The sequence below is a fragment of the Rana temporaria genome, chromosome 1 (genome assembly GCF_905171775.1).
Source record: "Rana temporaria chromosome 1, aRanTem1.1, whole genome shotgun sequence".
Taxonomy (NCBI): Eukaryota; Metazoa; Chordata; class Amphibia; order Anura; family Ranidae; genus Rana; species Rana temporaria.
In genome coordinates this window covers 386,718,463-386,740,910 of record NC_053489.1, presented here as the reverse complement: position 1 = coordinate 386,740,910, position 22,448 = coordinate 386,718,463, and the positions used below count along the sequence as shown (strand labels likewise).

Genomic DNA, 22,448 nt, shown 5'->3' with positions numbered 1-22,448 from the left:
TGTAATAGGAAACAGTGTATCAAAGGGGGAAGACGCCTTTAAATTTACATGTCTGGGTTCATTCCCTGGTACTGCTTTTTGTTCCAACCAATTGAGAGATTGCCTGAGCACAGCTTCACTGGCAAACAGCAAATCAATAATCAGAACTCACACTGAGAGCAAAGGAGCTGCTACCAAGAGTATGTTAGGCTCCTTTCACACGAGGCGGACTCCGCCACTACGGAGTCTGTCTGCTCCCACCAGCTAAGCAGGAGATCTGTCTGCAGATCTCCTCTTGACAGACGGATGACAAGCTCCTCTCTGCTCACTGAGCGGGGCGGGGCTTGTCAGGCGCCGCTGTCTCCTATGGAGCGATCTGATGAATACGGACAGCATGTCCGTTTTCATCAGATCTTACCCGCCATGGACGGATGGGGACGTATCCCCATACGTCTGTATTTATTGGGTCGGATTTCAGCGGACATATCTCCGTTGACATCCAACGCTCCATAGAGATGCATGGAGCGGCCGTTCAGGTCCGCCGTCAAAACTGACAGGCGGACCGGAACGGCCCGTCCGTGTGAAAGGGGCCTTACACTGCAGCATGCCTGCTATTGAAAAACATTCCAAAAAGCGTGCCACCAGGATCTAAACTTCCCTGTCTTGTGCCAGCTTTGCAGAGCTTACTTTCTGGTCTTGCAGTGTGCAGAATTACTTTTACCTCCTTCTGTATCACTCTATTCCTCCAGTGGCATAGATTTCCAGCACATTGTGTGGAGGCTGGGTGCTGGGGGTAGAAGGAAAACTGTTTGCATGGCAGAATCTATGCTGTAGATTATTTTTTTTGTAATTTATTTAATTAGTAAGAACTCTGCATAACAAAAATGCAAAGTAGGAATGTTAGAAACTATTGGGCCAGATCCACAAAAGAGATACGCCGACTTAACTCGATTTTTCAAAATTTACACGGCGTGTATCTTTGCGCCCGATCCTCAAAACGAGAAGCGCCTGAAAATCCGGCTTTTCCGTCCTACCTAAAATAATTACACCGGTGCATTCTCGGGCGCAAATTACGCTAGGCACACCGCTTTTTTTGATAGGCAAAGATGCAAATGAGGGAGATAGGGCGATCCACAGAATTAAGTGTGTGCGCAGTAGATTACGCCCTGTGCGCACCTGTTAGTTTCCCGGTGGGAATTTACACTTTATAAAAGCAGCCCTAATTTTACACATGCCGTCTGAATGTCTGCTGAAGCAACACCATTGAGGAAGAGCTCAGCACACACACACTTTCAGGACTACAATCTGTCTGCCAAAATGCCAGGACCATCAATGATCCTAGCTGCATTAGTGTCTATAGAGGCGCAAAGAAGGAGGAGGGCACAGAGGAGGAGGAGGAGGGCACAGGAGAGGGTATACCGCTCACGCCAAGATGTGTTTGGCATGCCTGCTTCTGAGGTATTCCGCAACTTCAGATTTAACCGTGAGGCCATCCTGGAATTAACCACAATCCTTCAGGATGATCTCACCAGCCCAACACAATGCTCCCATGCACTGCAGCCACTCATCAAAGTACTGGCAACTCTGCATTTTCTTGCCACTGGCTCTTTCCAACGCACAAGTGGAGGCGTGGCTGGGCTGGCACAATCCTCCATGAGCAGGTGTGTGCACCAAGTGGTCCCTGCAATCCTGCGGCGCATGGGAAATCAATTTCAAAAACCCACCCAGGAGGACCAGCGTTTGAAGACCATGACAGACTTCTATCACATTGCCAGATTTCCACGCACCATCGGGGCCATTGATTGTACCCATGTGGCACTACAACCCCCCCATGATACTGAGCACATGTTCCGGAATCGTAAAGGCTGGCATTCCATAAATGTGCAGGTGATCGTAGATGCCCATGGCCTCATCTGGCACGTCTGTGCTAAATTTCCGGGATCCTGCCATGACAGCTATATTTTCCGGCAGACCCAGATCTCCAGAGATTTGGACCAGAACATGTATGGAGACAGCTGGCTGATTGGTGAGTGACATGTGTGTCAGGTATGTCCCCCCCATGATGCTGACATCACAAGGGGCACATGCATGACTAATATCCTCCTGTCTTTTCCCTTACAGGTGACTCTGGATATGCCCTGGGACCTCACATGATGACCCCATTCAGGAACCCCCAAACCCCAGGAGAGCAACGCTACAACCAGGCGCACATACGTACCCGGGGAGTGGTTGAACGTACATTTGGGCTTATGAAGTCCCGCTTCAGATGCCTGGATAAGTCTGGGGGTACACTGCTGTATTCCCCAGACTTTGTGTGCCAAATAATTGGGGCATGTTGTATACTCCACAACTTTGCCCTGAGAAGGGGACTGCATATTGACTTATGTGATGACCTGACCCCCGACCCAGGCAATACCCCCCCAACCAACTCTACCCGGTCTGCTGAGGGCACAGCAGCCAGGAGACGCCTTGCAGAAGGCATTTTTTCCCAGTAAACGTACATGAATAATGTCACAATAAGAATGTATCTTTTCCCTGTAAATGCACATCAATAAAGTCACAATGATAATGCATGAATGCACACCACTGTGGTCCCTAGCACAGACACATCACATGCACATCGAATTGGATTAGATCCAAGTCCCCCCCCCCTTTGGGACTTGGGAGCAGTAACGCCACGCCACGGCTCCAATTATGTCACTGTGCATTCATACACCATTCAGGAACCTGGGATTGCACTTCTCCCTGGTCCTGGGGATCCCTACTCCACCAAAACTGAGGGTGACACCCTTAATTTATCAGGAATGCCACCCCCCCACATTCACACATCATTCACACACATAAATCAAATCATAAGTACAGAAGACCAAATTAAATAATAAAAAAAAATAATGCATAAACAAAAAAACAAAAGTATCCCTGCTAATTAATTAGCGGCGGCGATTGCTACGCCTTGGCTGGGCAGGGGCACGGCCACGGGCACGGCCACGCCGTCGCGGAGGATGTCCATTGGGGGGGGGTGAGCTGGGGAAGGAGGAGCCTCCTGGGGGGGGTGAGCTGGGGAAGGAGGAGCCTCCTGGGGGGGTGAGCTGGGGAAGGAGGAGCCGCCCCTGCTGGCCTGCCCTCCATGGCCCCTGCAATTCGAGTGAGACAGGCAGTGAGGGCAGCCGCATTGGCCTGGCCAGACCTAGTATTGTCCTGCACAGCCTGGGTCAGGGCACTCAGCTCATGGGCCACGCGTGTTGTGGCGGTCTGTATGTCGTTCAAACATGTAATGACCGCCGTTGAGTTGGTGGCCACATCACCGAGTGCCTCCATCATTTCACCCTGGCTGTGCTCCATCTGGGTAATTTTTTCAAGTATTTTCCCAAGAGTGCGGTTCTGCCGGGCATTGTCCTTCACCACACTGGCCGACAGACGCTCGCCCACAGCCACGGTCTCCTGGGTTGGCCCCCTGGCTGCCGCTGAGTCTTGCGGGCCTGGAGGAGGGGAGAGAGTGACCCTTGTGACTGGAGGCCTGTTGGGGGAGAAGTGGGAGGGGCTACCCCTGATGGTGGCCTGACTGGTGCCAGCCTCAGGGGTAGCCTCAGGGGAAGACTCAAAGGTCATCATATCAGTGGCCAGGAGGACTTCCCGGCCAATCTGCATATTTTCGTCCTCCTCCCCCTCATCATCCTCCTCCCACTCATCCTCCTCCCCCTCAACCTCCTCCCCCTCAACCTCCTCATGAGTGGAGGTTTGGCCAATCCCCTCCCCTGGGGAATCCTGCCCTTCTTGGGACTCATCATCAGCCTGTCTTGGGGGTGGTGCAGCAGCCTGGGCCGATGGGCCTGCAACCTCCTGGCCTGCAACCTCCTGGCCTGCAACCTCCTGGCCATCTGTGGAGGACACAAAACAATCACATGTTTGAGGAACCACACACTTGGCACATCTTCCCTTCCCCCACCCACACATGCTAATCAACAGAGATTCCAAAAAAAAACATACCTGTCCTCCTCGGAACATCTGACGTATAGCCAGGCAGGCCCACCACCTGCTGTGGGTGGAAACACTGGGCCACTGCCCATTCCTCCTCCGTCAGTCTGACTGGGCAGGGTCCCCCTCCTCCAGTGCCCCTGGTATGGGTGTCGATCCTTGCCATCTTATTCCGGACGACGCTCCTCAGATCATTTATTTTTTTCTGTATGCCAGCGGGGGTCCTGGTCTCCCCCCCCCCCCGCCGCATTGATCTGGTCCGTGATCTTTTTAATAAGATGCCTCCTCCTGGCCGGGGTGGTGTTCTGGCTCTCAGGGCCATGCAGAAATCGCCCATATTTCACAATGCCCCGAGCAAGAATTTGCTTCTCTCCCAGGGTGAAATTAAGCTTCCTGCGTTTGGGGGGCATCACATACACCACCCAGCAACAACAAACACACCCGACAAACAATCTAGAATACACACCCAAAAACCAGACAAAAATATACACCACAAAAAACTAAAAAAAATATAAACACACAAGGACACAGCTAATATAAATTCAAAAACAAACACGCACAAACAAAAAAACAAAAAACAAACACCAAAAAACAATCAGCAAAAACACTAACAAACAAATTAAATAAAGACACTTCGCAAAAACAAACAACAACTAGACTCTCCAACTCCTCAAACACTTTTCTCACAAACACAACTTACCAACACACAAACAAACAGAGCAGAAGCAAATTGCTCATGGAAGGGAAACAATGGGATATACTTTTGCAAGAGAAGTGTGTGTGTGTGGGGCTTTTTAGACACAGGGCGATCCTCAAACTAAGTACACTTGGCCTTTTACCTATCTCACTGATTGCGCCGAGACCAGTTCTGCACATGCCCAGTGAGGTCCCGATTCGTGCGCGCATGCGCAGTACGGCCGGCGCCTCATTTGCATGGGGTCACGGCTCATTACAATGAAGCGCGCCCACTTCCTTCCCACTTGCGAAAACCCCGCCTTACGCCTCTGAATTTAAGTTACGCTGGCGCAAATTTAGACGCAAATGCGCTGTGGATACGGCACTTACGACACCAACTTAGGGCAACGTAACTTAAATGACATAAGTTAGGACAAACTAAATTTGCACCGCTGGCTGAGGATCTGGCCCTATTGTGTTTTACAGACTTTTTTTATTGTTTAAAGAAACCCTGTTTAAAAAAAAAATCAAATATAGGTTCCCTTGCAACAGAAGAGTTATTATATTCACCTCTCCAACACCCTGTGTCTCATACCTTCTCTCCATTCCACCCTGGGTCAAAAGATGTAACCACAGCACAGAGCGGGGGTTGCAGGCATCCAACACCCTGTGTCTCATACCTTCTCTCCATTCCACCCTGGGTCAAAAGATGTAACCACAGCACAGAGCGGGGGTTGCAGGCATCCAACACCCTGTGTCTCATACCTTCTCTCCATTCCACCCTGGGTCAAAAGATGTAACCACAGCACAGAGCGGGGGTTGCAGGCATCCAACACTTCTGGAAATGTTGAGCGCTAAAGAGACTGACGGAGGCTCCATCACTAAACAGAGTGATAAAAGGAGACACAGGCTTATTGTAACAAGTTAAATATCTCTCTTGTAGTGGACCTCTATTTTGGATTTTTTTAAATCAACCTACAGGCAACTTTGGTACTCTTGCATTAAGTATTACTAACAAATTGCATTATGATAGCAAATGATTATTCTCTTTTTTTCTTTTTCTAGCAATATGATGTTGTCCATGACCTCCTTTTGGATGTGATTACCTGGGTTGGAATTCTACTTTCCCTTGTTTGCTTATTGATATGTATTTTTACATTTTGCTTTTTTCGGGGCCTGCAAAGTGACCGTAACACAATTCATAAAAACCTATGCATAAGTTTATTTGTGGCTGAGTTACTTTTTCTAATTGGGATCAACAGAACTGACCAACCGGTAAGTTTTCAAATGTATACTGTAGCATACTGTATTTTTCTATTGTATTTTGTCAACAGAAAGTCCACCCCTGTTTATACCAGTGTGACTTGTCATTCAATTAGACAGGTCCAAATTGAGTGACAAGTCGCACTCTATTGTCTGCAATGGAACTGTTCCTGCACTGCTTCTGGCGATTTCCGGTGTGACTTGCATAGACATCTGTGCATGAAGTCCCACAAATGTAAGCCGCAACTGAAGTCGCATCAACATGCGGCCTTGAAATTGTGCATTTCAAAGTTGGATTCGGTGTAAACCAAGGCTAAATGTTGTGGAGATTTAAAATGACCGCCTTGATTAGGCTTTACACATTACATAAACCCATTTTTTTTTTCAGGCAACTCCCAAAGATTATTGTTTAAAGTTTGGGTGGACACACCCTCACAATATTCCCCAACTCTATTACAGTATGGTCTAATTTTAGTGGTATTCTGTTTGTATAGCCTTTTAGAAATGGTAGTTGTGGCAAATAGAGATTACTTAAAGATATGAATTAGATTTGCATGAGACAAAAATAGCCTTTGTCTATCAGTGCAATTACTTTGTTTGTCTGTGTGTCTTTCTCTGGTTAAGACACACAAAGTGGGTGCATTTTTGGCGGGTCCATGGACTTGCATTGTGAAAAGTAGCAGTGAATCACAAAAACTTTGCAGCATTGAAATTATTAAAGTAAGGTCGGTATATATAACAAGCAAATATGGTTGTCCTATATACATTTACAGTATAAATAAAAATAAACATGAGAACAAGGTTTTTAAAGCATCTAAGCTTAGGCTTCATGTACACAGGACTTTTTTACAACTGCTCCTGAACGATTTAACTTGACAGATAGTAACCCACATTTAAATTGTCCGTTACACACATTGACAAGATTGTTAAACTTTGAATAAACTATTTGTTCCCTTTATGTACTCAGAATTACTATAGTAACCAATGCCTTTTCTTAAATTAGGATGAGAATTGGGTCAAAACATCATGTTTGGCTGCCCAAATCCCTGGCTGTAAAATGTAAACAGCTGTGGAACCTGTGTGACATTGACTTTATTTGGTCAGTGACGGTTAGTGGTCAGTGACGTCACTGTGCTGTTTACTGCAGCCCGGAATTTCGCCATTCATGTCCAAGGTCGGGGAAGTCATTGTGGGGGTGAGCGACAAAGGCTTCTTCCCCACATCCCTGTCCCTCCAACCAAAAAATAGATATGGAGGTTTGTTGGGGGGGGGACAAACTCATCTGAAAGCCTCCTTTTATATTAATGGGGGTTCTTAGATATCCACCTCCTCCCCGGGAAATTAGTACAGTGGTACATTAGTACTCCTTATTGCATATTTCCACAAAAAGTGAACATATACACATAACTAAACATACCATCTCTGTCATCATCCCTTAAATAAAATTACAGTAAACAATGCCCCCAATGTAAATCCATTGTCAGTAACATCTTCCATTGATGTAAATCCACAGTTAATCAGAAAGACCCACTGCCGGACTGGCACTGCACATTGCACCCACCCCCAGCTCACAGGCACCCGGCCAGGAAGGGAGATGATGCAGCATATCCAGTGCAGCAGATACAATACAGTGGATTACTTGAGGTGTGTAGTGTGTGACAGGACACAGTAGGTCCCCCTTTCCTCTGGGCCTGTGTGTCCCGTATACTTCTGTACACTGGATGGCACAAGCGCAGGGGGTGATTAAGGTTTGCCCAGGCACACAAGGCACCCCCCCTTCCCCCTGCTCACGCCTATGTACTAGCTTTGTATATCTGCCCCCTCTCCTCTTGTCCATATAAAGAATGCAGTGTATTCTATGAATAATCATTTAAAATATTCCTATCTAACAGGTAAGATGCTTTTATTACAGAAGAGATATACGGGGGTCCCTTCTGCAATAAAATCTGTCCTACTGGCTAATTTCTTATTTGATGCTAAAGTTCCACTTTAGAGAAAAGTCTGTTGCCACGTACACAAGCTTGGAATTTCCGACAACAAATGTTCGATGGGAGCTTGTTGTCGGAAATTCTGACCGTGTGTAGGCTCCATCGAACATTTGCTGTCAAATTTTCCAACAACAAAATCCGTTCTCGTAAATTACGAGTGTGTGTGTAGACAATTCCGATGCACAAAATTCCACGCATGCTCTGAATCAAGTACCAGACAGAAGCGTTTGGTCTGGTAAAACTAGTGTTTGTAATGGAGATAGCACATTCGTCAAGCTGCAATTTTTTTATAATGCTAGAATAATTAAGTTGTTTTGCTGCTAATATTCACACAGAGTTCTGACAAACTGAAGAGCAGCAAAACGGACTGAAAAGCGCGAATCGTCTTGCACCAAACTTCTACTAACATGATATTAGCAGAAGGAGCCCAATAGCACTTGGTATTGAACTTTCCCTTTTCCCTTTTCCCTTCGTACGTGTTGTACGTGACCACGTTATTGGCGATTGGAATTTCCAACAACATTTGTGCGACCGTGTGTATGCAAGACAGGTTTGAGCCAACATCCGTCAGAAAAAAATCCAGTTTTGTTGTCGGAATGTCCGATTGTGTGTACGCGGCATCAATGTTATACACTGAGTGATGATTCTTTAGGTTAATGGTTTATTATGTTTAGGATAGCCATCCCCATTTAAAGTGGTGGAGGGGGCGAGGCCAATCTCTTATGGACACATAGAGCTGGGCTCTGGAGTGAGCACAAGTGCTCCCATAGGAAGTGGCTTGCTATGGAGGCACTTAACAGGGAGGGGTGCAGAGCAGCGGCAGGGAACCTGAGAAGAGGAGGATCAGGGCTGCTCTGTGCAAAATCATTGCACAAAACAGGTAACTTTGACATGTATGTTTTTTTTGTTTTAAATAACAATCAAATAAACCTTTGGAATCACTTTAATTTGTTTCTACAATTGGAAGATACAATTTGTATACTCATTGGCTTTGATTTACTGAAGGAGTAGAGGCTTCACTTGGCAAAGTGAATGATGGTCAATAAGTTGTGTTCATTTTGAATTCCCAGTCATGTGTGTGTGTGTGTGTGTATGTGTGTCTATGTCACTACCACTTTACATACCTTTTGTATATTGTATTTGCAAGAAACACATCTATAATTTATTTATTTTTTATTCATCTACACCCCCTTCTGACACCACCAACTGTGGCATGGAGTTCCACATCCTTACTGCTCTAACAGTAAAGAAACCATTCTACAGTTTCCTCCCAATGCTAGAGTCATCATTAAAATATTTTAGGAGCAGTTCTACATTTTTTTCTTAGCTTAGCTGCCCCTAAACTCTCCTCTATGTTATCTTATCAGCACATATACACAGGGTCGTTTCATAGTCATCTCTAGCCAGTTGAGTTTAGGAGCATTTTTTTTTAAAGCAAAATAATGCATTCAGGACAGATGTTCAGAGACATTTGAAACACCAAATGCTTGTAACGGCTTATAAACTTGGTAACTCGTGTTTAGCTGCGTTTTGCTTACAGGCGTTTTTAATGGAGATATAATTTTGACTATTTAAAAAAAATAAAAAAGTTTATAAACACAAACGCGGCTAAACATGACGTGTAAATGTGGCAGAACAAATTTTTTTAAACGGGTTCTATCTGTCAAGTTAAATCGTTCAAGTTTTAAAATGTCCCATGTACATTAAGCCTAAAACTCTTACTATACCCACAACAGTAAAATCAGTCTGTAAAGCATGCTTGTTGTACTCACTGTGGAACCTAAGGGGTTAATCATTGTGTAAAAAGGCTGTTTGATCCTGTCTTCTCTGATCCTTCCCTTCTTCTGCTTTCCGCAATCCATCTCCTGATAGTGGAGAGCCTTGGAGGCACTTGCTCAGTTTGATGTGTATTGAGTTTTATTTTGGGAAGGGTGCATGTGATCAGCACAGGGCCAATCAGCACTGTCCAAACAGAGGGTCAGGAGTCATGCAGCTTCATTAGACAGTCAGAGGAAAAGGAAAACTCCTTCTACAAGCTTTAGCCAGTGTTCGGCTGGACACATGACTGCTCTATACTGCTGATGAGGGTATTTAGCAGTTCATGTTTACAAAAATACTTGCATTTCCATGTTCTGTGCACTGTGGGAGACCAGATATAGTGAATACAGGGTCTTGGTAACACTTTAAATGTCCCTTCTCTGGGAAAAATAAGTCCAATGTTTGTAGTTGTTCCTCTTAACTGAGACCCTTCAACTCCCTTATTAGCTAGCTTTGTTGCCCTTTTCTGGACTCTCTCCGGCTCAAGCACATGTTTCCTAAGCACTAGTGACAAAAACTGGCTGAAATAGAGTTTTGTAAAGTGATAGAATTATAGTTTTATCTCTTGATAAAATACAATTTTTAATGCTTGATATTAATCTGCTAGCCTTGTTTGTTGCATCTTGTTATTGCATGCTGTTGCTGTTTCTTTGATTTACTAGGACCCCAGATCCTCTTCCATCTTCGAGTCCCCTAGAGGTTCTACTCCTAGCGAGTAACTTGTTGCCCTGCTTATTCTTGTATCATCAGCAAACGCGTTGAACCATTTATTCCAGCCTCTATATAATTTATGAACAAATTAAACAGAATTGGTCCCAGGACAGAGTCCTGGGGCACCCCACTTAAAACTAGACCATTTAAAAAAGATTCCATTAATTACTATTCTCTGGACCCTGCAGCCATTTTTTCTATCCAGGAAAATACAATCTCATTTGTGCCAAAAAGACCCTAATTTGTAAATTAGGAATTTATGGGGTACAGTATCAAATGCCTTAGTGAATTTTAGATATGCAACATCCATTGGACATTCGCTTACAAACTACAGCTCTCCTCCTCATATCTGGCAAGAATTGTCCTTCATAAATCCATGTTGGTTACTGCTGTTGATACTATTTTCATCAGCAAATTCTTGGATTTGGTCTCATCATTCATTCTGAGGCCTTGTACACACGATCAGTCCAAACTGATGAAAACGGTTCAGTTTCATCAGTCCAAACCTACCGTGTGTATGCCCCATCAGACTTTTGTCCTTCAGACCAAAGTTTTAGAACTTTCTTTAAAATCGGACTGATGGACGCCTGACCGTCGGTCAAAACTGATGGTTAGTACACAAAAGCATTGGTTCAAAACCCGCGCATGCTCAGAATCAAGTCGACGCATGCTTGGAAGCATTGTACTTCATTTTTTTCAGCACGTCGTGTGTTTTACGTCACCGCGTTCTGACCCGATCGGGTTTTAAACTGATGGTGTGCACGCACATCAGACCATCAGTCTGCTTCATCGGTGAACCGATGAAACTGAACTTCAGTCCGTTTTCATCAGTTTGGACTGATCGTGTGTACAGGGCCTAATAGATTGCATACTATTGATGTTAGGAAAACCTGGTTTGTATTTCCCAGGTATAAATCTTGGCCCTGAAAATTGGTACCACATTTGCTTTTCGCCAATCAGCCCTGTTATAGCCAGACCATTGTTTCTAAGAACAGCTTGCTGATTTTTATTGCCTGCCTTTTGATTTGTGTAAACTGAGGATAAGAATATATTCAATACAGTTGCATTCTCCTGGTCACTTGTGACCAACTTTCCTTATTTCTTATTGGACCAATATGTTCTGACCTAGTGTTCTTGCTATTAATATATTTTAATATTGCTATTAATATATTTGAAAATTTTTTGGGATTTTATTACTTTCCGCCACAATGTGTCATTCGTAATCTATTTTAGCTGTGCTGATCGCACTCTTAAATTTCTTATTTCACTTTTTGTAGTTTTGGAATGCCAATGTTGGCCCTTTAACCTTATATTTTTTTTAAAGGAAAGTTTTTTTTTCCCATTAAAATGCCTTTTTACGTTAGTATTTAGCCACTCAGGTTTAACTTTTTTTCTTTTATATTTGTTGCCCATTGGCGAATGTTAGGCCCCATACACACGATAGAATCCATCCGCAGATAAATCCCAGCAAATGGGTTTCTGCGGATAGATCCTATGGTGTGTACACGCCAGCGGATCTGTTTCCGCAGAGAAATCTCCTCTGGGATGGATTCCAGCAGATCGGATATTTGCTGACATGCACAACAAATCCATCTGCTGGAATCCATCCCAACAGATGGATCCGCTCGTCTGTACAGACTCACCGGATCCATCCGTCCAAAGGGATTCCCCGCACGCGTCGTAATGATTTGACGCATGCGTGGAATTCCTTATATGACAGCGTCGCGCCCGTCGCCGCGTCATAATCGCGGCGACGGCGCGACACGTCATCGCCAGAGGATTTCCGCGCGGATTTCAATGCGATGGTGTGTACACTCCATCGCATAGAAATCTGCGGAAATCTTTGAGAGGATTTATCCGTGGAAACGGTCCGCTGGACCGTATCCGCGGATAAATTCTCTTGTGTGTATGGGGCCTTACAGTTTAGAAAGGAAACATGGCTATATGGACAACCTAAACTCCTTTAGTAAATCAACCCCTTTGATTCAATTTTAGGGAAGGTAAATTAAATGACCAGCAAAATCCATTCGACATCTTTAAACAACAATTTGCCTGTAATTAATTTTCTTAAACAATTTCACACTTATTTGTTAAAACATGATTGCTCCTCTGTAAAGAGGTAAATTCCAAATGAACACTTATTTCCTGACATAAAAAATTCAATTGGCTATGCCAAAGCTAGTTGCCAAATTAACCACTTAACCTTAGGTGGATGTCATATGAATGATGCCTGCAGCTACAGGCATCATTTAGATACACTGGGCCAAATCCTCAAAAATCCTGCCTAACTTATTTTTTCCCATTTAAGTTACACTGACTTAAAATTTCTACCTAAGTGCCCGATCCACAAAGCACTTACCTAGAAATTTCAGGCCGTGTAACTTAAATGTCTCCGGCGCAAGGCGGTCCTCTTCTGCAGGGGGCGATGACAATTTAAATGAGGCGCGCTCCCGCGCCGGCCGTACTGCGCATGCTCGTGACGTCATTTTCCCGAAGGGCAGCGCGCAAAATTACGTTACGTCGGGCCTTGTGGATTGCGACAGGACAATAAAGTTGCGTCGGGTAAAAAAAAAGTTACGCGCCGGGAAAAAAAAATCAAAATTTTAAAAAAAACGCGGCGATCGAAAAAAAGATCTGTTTTTACAAGGTGTTACTAGTTTACACTTTGTAGAAGCAGAACTAATTTTACGTATGCAAACGTAAACTTGCGCAGAAAACACAAAGCTGAAAAGCTTTGTGGATCTCCGTAAGTCCTCATTTGCATACGCAAAGCGGCATTTCGACTCGAAATGCCCCCAGCGGCGGATGCGGTACTGCATCCTAAGATCCGACAGTGTAAGTCTCTTACAGATGTCGGATCTTCTGCCTATCTTTGGAAAACTGCTTCTGAGGATCAGTTCCAAAGATAGGCACAGGGATACGCAGCCTGCGTATCCCTTTTGAGGATTTGGCCCACTGTTTTTCAGCAGGCGATTCCCTGCAATGTAAAATAAATCATACCGGCTGTTCAGCTGCTTGATTTCAATCACTCTGTATTTGTTGGTGTATTTTAGGGTTAGACTGCACTTTAAATCACTGTTTAAAGTGATTTAAAACAAATTAACTGTCTTTTTTTCTAATAAACCCCTGCTACATATTTTGAAGAAAAAATTGATTTTTATAACAGCTTACCTGTAAAAATACTTTTCTTGGAGTACATCACGAGATACACAGAGCAGCCATAGTAATTACTATGTGAGTTATAGGCCACCTTCAGATGATTGGACACTGGCATAATCAAAAACAGGAAGTTCCCTTCTATATAACCCCTCCCATACAGGAAGTACCTCAGTTTTGTAGCGAAGCAATATGTGTATATCACTCTGTGTCCCGTGATGCACTCCAACAAAAGGATTTTACAGGTAAGTTGTTATAAAAATCCTATTTTCTTTATCGTACATCACGGGACACAGAGCAGCCATAGTAATTATTATGTGGAATGTCCCAGAGCAATGCCCTTTGAGGGGAGGGAGACACAAATCAAAGCAGGCCGCCATCAGACTCAAGGACCTATACTGCTGCCTGCAGTACACTGTCCAAAAGGCGGCATCCTCTTGCCGTCTTACATCCACTTGATAGAATCGAGTGAATGTATGCACTGATGACCAAGTTGTGGCCTTACAAATCTGAGTCATAGGGGCTTGGTGATGCACTATCCATTAGGGTTGTCCCGATACCGATACTAGTATCGATATCGGGACCGATTCCGAGTATTTGCGGGAGTACTCGTACTCCTGCAAATACCCCCGATACCAATATAGAATACTTCCCCCCCCCGCCATCGCCGTGACGCCGCATCCCGCCGCCATTCGCCGCATCCCCGCTGCCGCCGACTGTGTAATACGCCGGGAACATTACAGCTTTGAATAGCTGTAATGATTCGCACCGCGCATAGACACTCCCCCTCGCTCGGGTGAACTGTCCAATCCCGAGCGAGGGGGAGTGTCTATACGCAGCGCGGCGCCAATCATTACAGCGATTCAAAGTTGTAATGTTCCCGCCGTATTACACAGTCGGCGGCAGCGGGGATGCAGGTAAGCGGGACATGGCTGCATGGGGGGAGACGCTGGATGGGGGGGGAGACAATGGCTGGATGGGGGGAGACGCTGGATGGGGGGAGACAATGGCTGGATGGGGGGAGACGCTGGATGGGGGGAGATGCTGGATGGGGGGAGACAATGGCTGCATGGGGGGAGACGCTGGATGGGGGGAGACAATGGCTGCATGGGGGGAGACGCTGGATGGGGGGAGACAATGGCTGGATGGGGGGAGACGCTGGATGGGGGGAGACAATGGCTGGATGGGGGGAGACAATGGCTGGATGGGGGGAGACAATGGCTGGATGGGGGCTGACAATGGCTGCATGGGGGTGACAATGGCTGCATGGGGGGAGACAATGGCTGGATGGGGGGTGACAATGGCTGCATGGGGGGTGACAATGGCTGCATGAGGGGTGACAATGGCTGGATGGGGGGAAACAATGGCTGGATGGGGGGTGACAATGGCTGGATGGGGGGAGACAATGGCTGGGGGAATACATTGCTGGATGGGGGGTGACAATGGCTGGATGGGGGGATACATTGCTGCATGGGGGGAGACAATGGCTGGATGGGGGGATACATGGCTGCATGGGGGGGAGACAATGGCTGCATGGGGGGTGACAATGGCTGCATGGGGGGTGACAATGGCTGGATGGGGGGAGACAATGGCTGGATGGGGGGATACATGGCTGCATATGTGGGGGACATGGCTGCATTTGGGGACACATTTTAAAAAAAGTATCGGTATTCGGTATCGGCGACTACTTGAAAAAAAGTATCGGTACTTGTACTCAGTCCTAAAAAAGTGGTATCGGGACAACCCTACTAGCCATGAAGCACTTACTTCCCTGGTAGAGTGCGCTCTAACTTGAAAAGGTGAAACCTTTCCTTTTAAACCACGAGCCTGAATAATAACCTGACAAATCCACTTTGAAATAGTTGATTTTGAGGCTGCCTGCCCCTTCCTGGGGCCATCTGACAGCACAAACAAAGCGTCAGTCTTTCGTATCTGAGCTGTCGCTCTTAGATCTTAACTGCTCTCACTACATCTAGAGAGTGCAATAATTCCTCCTCTGCAGAATGTGGTTCTGGAAAAAAGGAAGGTAGGGAAACATCTTGATTTAGATGAAAACTTTAAACTACCTTAGGCAAAAGGTTTGGTGAGGCCGCAAGACGACCCTATCCTTATGAATAATGAAGTCTGGCTCTATACAAGAGAAAGCTGCCAACTCTGAAACTCTTCTTGCGCTTACCGCAACCAAGAACATAAATTTCCTTGTCAAAAAGGGAATATCTGACGCTTGATTGTAGTCAAGGCTAGCTTCATTTCTAATCCTAATTGTAGTAAAGTCATAATTCTTCCTATGGCATACTTCTGATGATGCCATCTTTTGTCTTCACACCAGGAAACATAGGCCTTACAGACCCTATAATAAATGATCCTAGAGGCCGGCCTTCTTGCATTAACCAGGGTAGTTAACACTGAACCTGAATGCCACCAACTCCTTAGAATGTGGGCTTCAATAACCAAACCGTTAAATTTAGCATTTGTAAGGCAGGATGGAATACCGGCCCATCTGGATGAGATGGAAGCGTCCATGGGACCCCTACTGCCATCCTTATAATCTCTCTGCATACCAGGATTCTCTGGGCCACACCGGGGCTACTAAGATCACTGGCTTTCGTTCCCCCTTGATCCTGCATAGAAGCCGCAGTAGTAGCTGCACTGGGGGAAATGCATAGATCAGTGAAAACTGATCCCACATGGTCACTAACGCATCTGTCCCATCTGTGAGTAGATCCCTTGTCCTTGACACAAAGCTGTCCAACATCTTGTTGAACCTAGACACCAATGGATCTATGGGCCAGATTCACAAAAGAGATACGACGGCGTATCTCCTGATACGCCGTCGTATCTCTGGGATCCGCCCGTCGTAACTATGCGGCTGATTCATAGAATCAGTTACGCATAGATAGCCCTAAGATCCGACAGGTGTAATTGACTTACACCGTCGGATCTTAGGATGCAATTCTAGGCCGGCCGCTAGGTGGCGATTCCATTGCGGTCGGCGTAGAATATGCAAATGACTAGTTACAGCGATTCACGAACGTACGCTTTACCCGTCGCTCTAAATTTACGTTGTTTCCGTCGAGATATGCCGCGTAAAACTAAGGCTGCCCTCTAGGTGGTGTAACCCATGTTAAGTATGGCCGTCGTTCCCGCGTCGAAATTTAAAAATTCACGTCGTTTGCGTAAGTCGTTCGTGAATGGCTTACTGTTCTAAAACAGTAAGGACAGAGGGCCAGATCCACAAAGAGCCGGCGTAACGTAAAAATTCCCATTTAAGTTACACTGCCTTAAAATTTCTACCTAAGTCCCCGATCCACAAAGCACTTACCTAGAAATTTTCGGCTGTGTAACTTAAATTCCGCCGTACTGCGCATGCTCGTGACGTCATTTTCCCGACGTGCATAGCGCAAAATTACGTTACGCCAAGCTTTGTGGATCGCGCCGGATCAATAAAGTTGCGTCGGGGGAAAAAAAAGATACGGCGAAAAAAAAAATTTAAAACAAAAAAAAAACGCGTCGCTGGACAGAAGGGTCTGCTTTTACAAGGTGTAAACAGTTTACACTTTGTAAAAGCAGCCCTAATTTTACGATTGCAAACTAAAACTTACGGAGAAAAAACGAAGCTGAAAAGCTTCGTGGATCTCCGTAAGTGCTAATTTGCATACCCGAGGCGGCATTTCGACGCGAAATGCCCCCAGCGGCGGATGCGGTACCTTACACATGTCGGATCTTCTGTCTATCTCTTGGAAACTGATTCTGTGGATCAGTTCCAAAGATAGAAACAGGGATACGACGGCGTATCAGTAGATACGCCGGCGTATCCCTTTTGAGGATCTGGCCCATAATTTGGTGTCATTTGTCTGCGGCAGCAGTCTGGAAGAGACTTGTGGCTTGGCAGTGTGTGTTAGCCATCCATTAGCAGACCTGAGTGGTTAAAGTGGAAGGGTTAGATAGTTGTAAAATATATTAGTGTGGAGTTTTTATTTTGACATTTAAATACCTTAGTAATTAAGAATTTCCGGGTTTCCCTCCCGCGGGAGTAGGCATCACCCCGGCACCGCAGTGTTGTCTGGGAGCTCACCGCAGTGTGTACTGGGAGCACAGTGTCGTGCTTCCCAAGAAACAATGCGAACGGCCTCCTTCATAATCAGATTTTTTAGTAAGAAGCGACACGTGATGCTGGTCACGTGCCGAGGCGTAGCTGAAATCTGTATTTTAGAGAAGGGCATGCAGGTGAATATCGAATGCCATCACCACGGGGCGTTTACTTTCAATGACGCCGCCCGTTGTGATGGCAACCAGGAAGTGTTGACAGCGGTGCGACCTGTCAACACTGCTCATGCGCAAGATAGAGCGGTGAATGCCCGGAGATGAGCATTCACCGTTTCCAGGAAGTCAGTGCTTGTGGGCTTCACAATGGGAAAGGCCTAGATCGATTTTTATAACTTACTCTTTTGCACGAAAATGGACAGGGGGTGTTTGCAGTCACCAAACTTGTGAGTATTACTTTCTAATGTTAAAAGCCGTTGCATTCAACAACAAAAAAAAAAAAAGATTTCCTGCAGAACCTCCGCTTTAATGAAAGAGAAATCAAGTAGTCCAGGTCGCAAGGCACAAAATCCTTGTCAGGGCCACAAGTCAGGATTGCCGTTGGGGCAGTAAAAACATGCAGTTGAGCTGTATTTTTACTGCACCAACCCCCCTTAACCCCCCTTAGGCACTCCCCCTTAAAGAAAGCTTTGCATGGCGCAGCCAACATTTGCCCAAAATAGATCAAAATGCAGAGCTATTTTATAGGTAGAGTGGTACTTGCTGTCCTCACCCCTTGTAGAAAAGCATATCTATTTCAGAAATCACAAATAAGCTATTGATGGTCCCAGTCATCGCAAGCAAAAATATATATATATTTGTTTTCTTGGACGTGATTGGGTATCCTTAGCAAAGTTAATTTTCACTACATCTAAGGAAACACTTGCAAAACTTTAGGCCCATTACCACATTTAAAACTGAAGTTTATTTTTATTTATTTTTTGGGGGGGAGATACAGAACCAAACACATTTGTTATGTGTAATTGTGTGTATTTCATTGGCTACAAGCTGCTTATTTTTAACATTTTCCCTTCAGTACCACAATGCATTGCGTACTGTGATCGGGTAGTGGAGCTCCTGTCATTAAACCGCTCCTCCTCTATTCATAGATTGTAATGCATTGAATGAATGAATGAATGAAAAACTTATATAGCGCGGCACATGCGAACTGAATCGCCTCTGGGCGCTTGATGTTTCGTGTCTCATGACATCAAAAGAGCAGAGTTTTAATCTGTCTTCTGAAAGTCAGGTGGTTTTCCTCCAACCGAACGCTGGTTGGTAAAGCGTTCCATAGTCTCGGACCTTGAAAAGCAAACCTTCTTTCTCCTTTGGACTTGTATTTGGTTTTTGGCACCTTGACCAGATTTTGGTCGCTGGATCGCAGAACGCGATTAGAATTGTGAGGTTCTATCTTGTCGCAAAGATATTGCGGAGCCTTCCCATGGATGCACTTATGTGTCAGGCAGAGTGCTTTAAAAGCAATTCTGTCTTTTACTGGCAGCCAGTGAAGGGTTCTCAGCGAAGGTGAGATTGATTCCCATGTCCTTTTCCCAGTCACCAGTCTGGCGGCCGTATTCTGTACGACTTGCAGACGAGCGATTTGGTACTTTGGGAGCCCGAGGTAAAGGGCATTTGCATAGTCCAGTCTGGAATTCACGATTGTTCCCACCACGACTGCTACGTCTTCTTTGGGGATAAATGGAATAAGTCTGCGTAGTAGGCGCAACAAATGGTGCGATCCGCTGACTACTGACCCTATTGTCATGAAGGTGTCAAAAATGACTCCTAGACTTTTGACTTTGGAGCTAGGGGTGATGCTTTGGCCCAGAATGGGCGGCGGTGTCCAGGTTGTTGCCAGTTGACTCTTGCGGCTGGCGTGAAACATAAGAAGTTCTGTTTTGGAACTGTTGAGTTTAAGATAACTCTTAGTCATCCAGTTTTCTATCGAAGAGAGACATTTCTCTAAACTGAGATGATGATCCTTTTTGTTGCAGATGCGAAAATACAATTGCGTATCGTCTGCATAAGAGTGATAAAGTAGTTCTTGGCTACTGATAATATCAAAGAGAGGGCGAAGATAGATGTTGAACAGTACCGGTGACAGGGGGGATCCTTGGGGGACTCCACATGGCACCGTGCGTTTTTCCGACGTGAAAGATCCCAGTTTCACTGTTTGTGATCGGTTTTCAAGAAAGGAGGAAAACCATGGTAAATCACCTTCTGCGATTCTGGCTACCTCGGCCAGTCGCATCAGTAACATTTTGTGGTCTACTGTGTCAAAGGCTGCGCTTAGGTCCAGCAGAACCAGGAGACAGGATTCTCCCTCGTCTGCGGCCTCGAGGGCATCGTCCCATATTTTGAGTAAGGCCGTTTCTGTCCCGTGTCCGGGACGGAAACCTGATTGAAATGGATCGAGTAGATTGTGGGTATCCAGATGCTGTTGCAGCTGTTGTACCACTATTTTCTCCATTATCTTGGAGAGAATATTTAGGCCTGTTATGGGGCGGCGGTGAGTTGGGTCCTTGGGATCCAAGTTAGGTTTTTTCAGGATGGGCTGGATTGTGCCCTCTTTCAGCAGGGATGGCACTATGCCTTCCTTAAATGACTGATTTATAAGCTGTGTGATGGGAGGCGCCAGAATGTCGGCGCATTCCTTCAGCAGCTTGGTGGGAATGATGTCATTGGGTGCTGTGCTGTTCCGCAACGCACCAATGATATTTTTGGTGGTATCGATGGAGATGGGTTCCAGAGTGAACTTAGTTGATTGTAGAAGGTTTCTGTTGGTGTTTTGTAGTTGATTGAAGAGGGGGCTGAGGGGGGTATTATTTTGCAGAATACTTACCCGGATTCTTTCGATTTTGTCGATGAAGAAATCCGATAGTTCATTACAGAACTCTTGGGTGTCTGAATTGGGGACTTCAAGACATCCCGGATTCATGGTCTGGGTGACCATCTTGAATAGTTCTCGGGGGCGGTTCATGGCGCTGTTAATCGTCATAGAAAAATGATGTTTTTTTGCTTTGAAGATTTCTTTATGATATTGTGTTGTTATTGCCTTGTAGATGATGAGGTGATCTTCTGAAGGGCTTCTTTTCCAGGCGGCTTCCGCCCTTCTGCGCTCTTGCTTCAGTAGGGACAGCTGGTTGTTGAACCAGCCGGACTTTTTTTTCCGGATGCGGACTTTGCGTTTCGGTGCTACTAAGTCGGCTGATTGTAGCAGAGCTGCATTTATGGCATCCAGTGTATCTGAGGCTGTTAACTGAGGATGAATAGTTTCGATTCAGTTTCCCAAGGTAGATTTGAAGAGTTCCGAATGGAGCTTCTTCTGAGATCTAGCCCAGTGTATTGTCACCGGCTTGGGTGCTTTTATAACTGGTGGAATTTTGGAAATTATGAAACTAATTGCATGGTGGTCTGTCCATGGCAAAGGTTCATTTCCCAAAATGTTTATTTTCAGATTTTGTCTGAAAATTAGGTCGAGTGTGTGACCTGAAGCATGCGTGGGACCGCATATAAGTTGCTGTAGTCCTAATCCTTCCAGGTGATCGATGCAGGCATCCGCAATGAGATCCTGTGAGGAGTTGGCCCACAGATTGAAGTCCCCGAGCAGCAAAAGATGTTTGCTGTTAAGGGTATAAGTGGATATGAACTCCGTTAATGATGGTAGAAGCTGCGATTTTGGCCCAGGTGGCCTATAGCAGAGGAGAATGTGAACAGTCTCCTGGGGGTTAGTTTGAAGTTGAAGAGTAAGGGTTTCCATAAATGGAAGAGGATTTTGAAGGACCGGCTTAGTGATTGCAATATGAAACTTATGGATCACCGCCAGGCCTCCTCCTCTTTGCCCTATTCTGTTTTCCGTTATAATTCGATAATTTTCTGGCACCAATTCTCCAAGAATGGTGTTGCAGTCGTCTGAAAGCCAGCTTTCTGTGATAAAGAGGCAGTCTAGATCGTTTTGTAGTAAGAAATCGTGGATTTCTGATCGGTGTTTTACTGCCGATCTTGTGTTGATCAAAGCACATGATATGTGCTTGAGCTGGGTTAAATGGTTGAAATTTTTGATGGTCGATCGTTGATCGAATCTCAAAAGTTGGTCTATTTTTAAGGCCTTTTTGGTGACGGCTGGTAATACAGTTGCGAATTGTCTCAGACCCCAAATCGTTTCTGCAGAGTATCGCAGTTTAACCATTGTTGCCAGTCACCGGGGGGGGGGGGTTAATTGCAATAGAGGGAAGATTCGCTGAATCCTCTCGCTTGGCCTTGGTCCAGAGGAAGGCAAAAAACCCTGGCAGTACTAAGCCAATTTGCTGCCGCAGGGAAAAAAATTCCTTCCTGATCCCTGAAAGGCGATCGGACGAAACCCTGGATCAAGTACTGTTTGGAATGGGGGGAAGGGGGGGAAGAAGGGTGTCACTGTAGCTGAGGAGTACCAAGATGGCCGCCGACCGGGCCACAGGCCTCAGGTTTGGGGGCTGTTTGGCTTGGTGGGTATGAGCTGGTTGTTAATCCAGGGGAGGATGGGATCCTCCAGGGATAGGGGGATGATCCCTGACAATTCCAGGAAAATTTCGAGGCTGTCAGTGCTCCTTTTTGCGGCGCACCGCTAGGCCGCGGCTGAAGCCGCGGTCTTTCCTAAATGCGGCGGCTGCGAATAAGGCCTGGACTGGCGCGGATGCGGGAAAGAGCCGCAGATCGCCAGAAAAAAGCGCTGCTATGCGCGGCGGGTGGCCGGGGTGATTATGGGTGACTGATTGGGGTGCATGCGGCTCTAAGAGAAGGTAAACAGCGGCAATTTGGATC

The 22,448-nt window shown here is 45.8% G+C and overlaps 1 protein-coding gene across 18 annotated transcripts in view; it reads left to right on the top strand.

Annotated features, from left to right (window-relative positions):
• The window catches only part of ADGRL3 (adhesion G protein-coupled receptor L3), a 1,059,382-nt gene that overhangs the window by 644,223 nt on the left and 392,711 nt on the right, over window positions 1-22,448 (top strand). For all 18 annotated transcript variants that reach the window (XM_040322560.1, XM_040322545.1, XM_040322548.1 and 15 more), the window contains one exon: window positions 5,695-5,904. In XM_040322560.1, coding sequence (XP_040178494.1) covers window positions 5,695-5,904 — 210 coding nt within the window. The remainder of the gene's footprint in view (window positions 1-5,694; window positions 5,905-22,448) is intronic.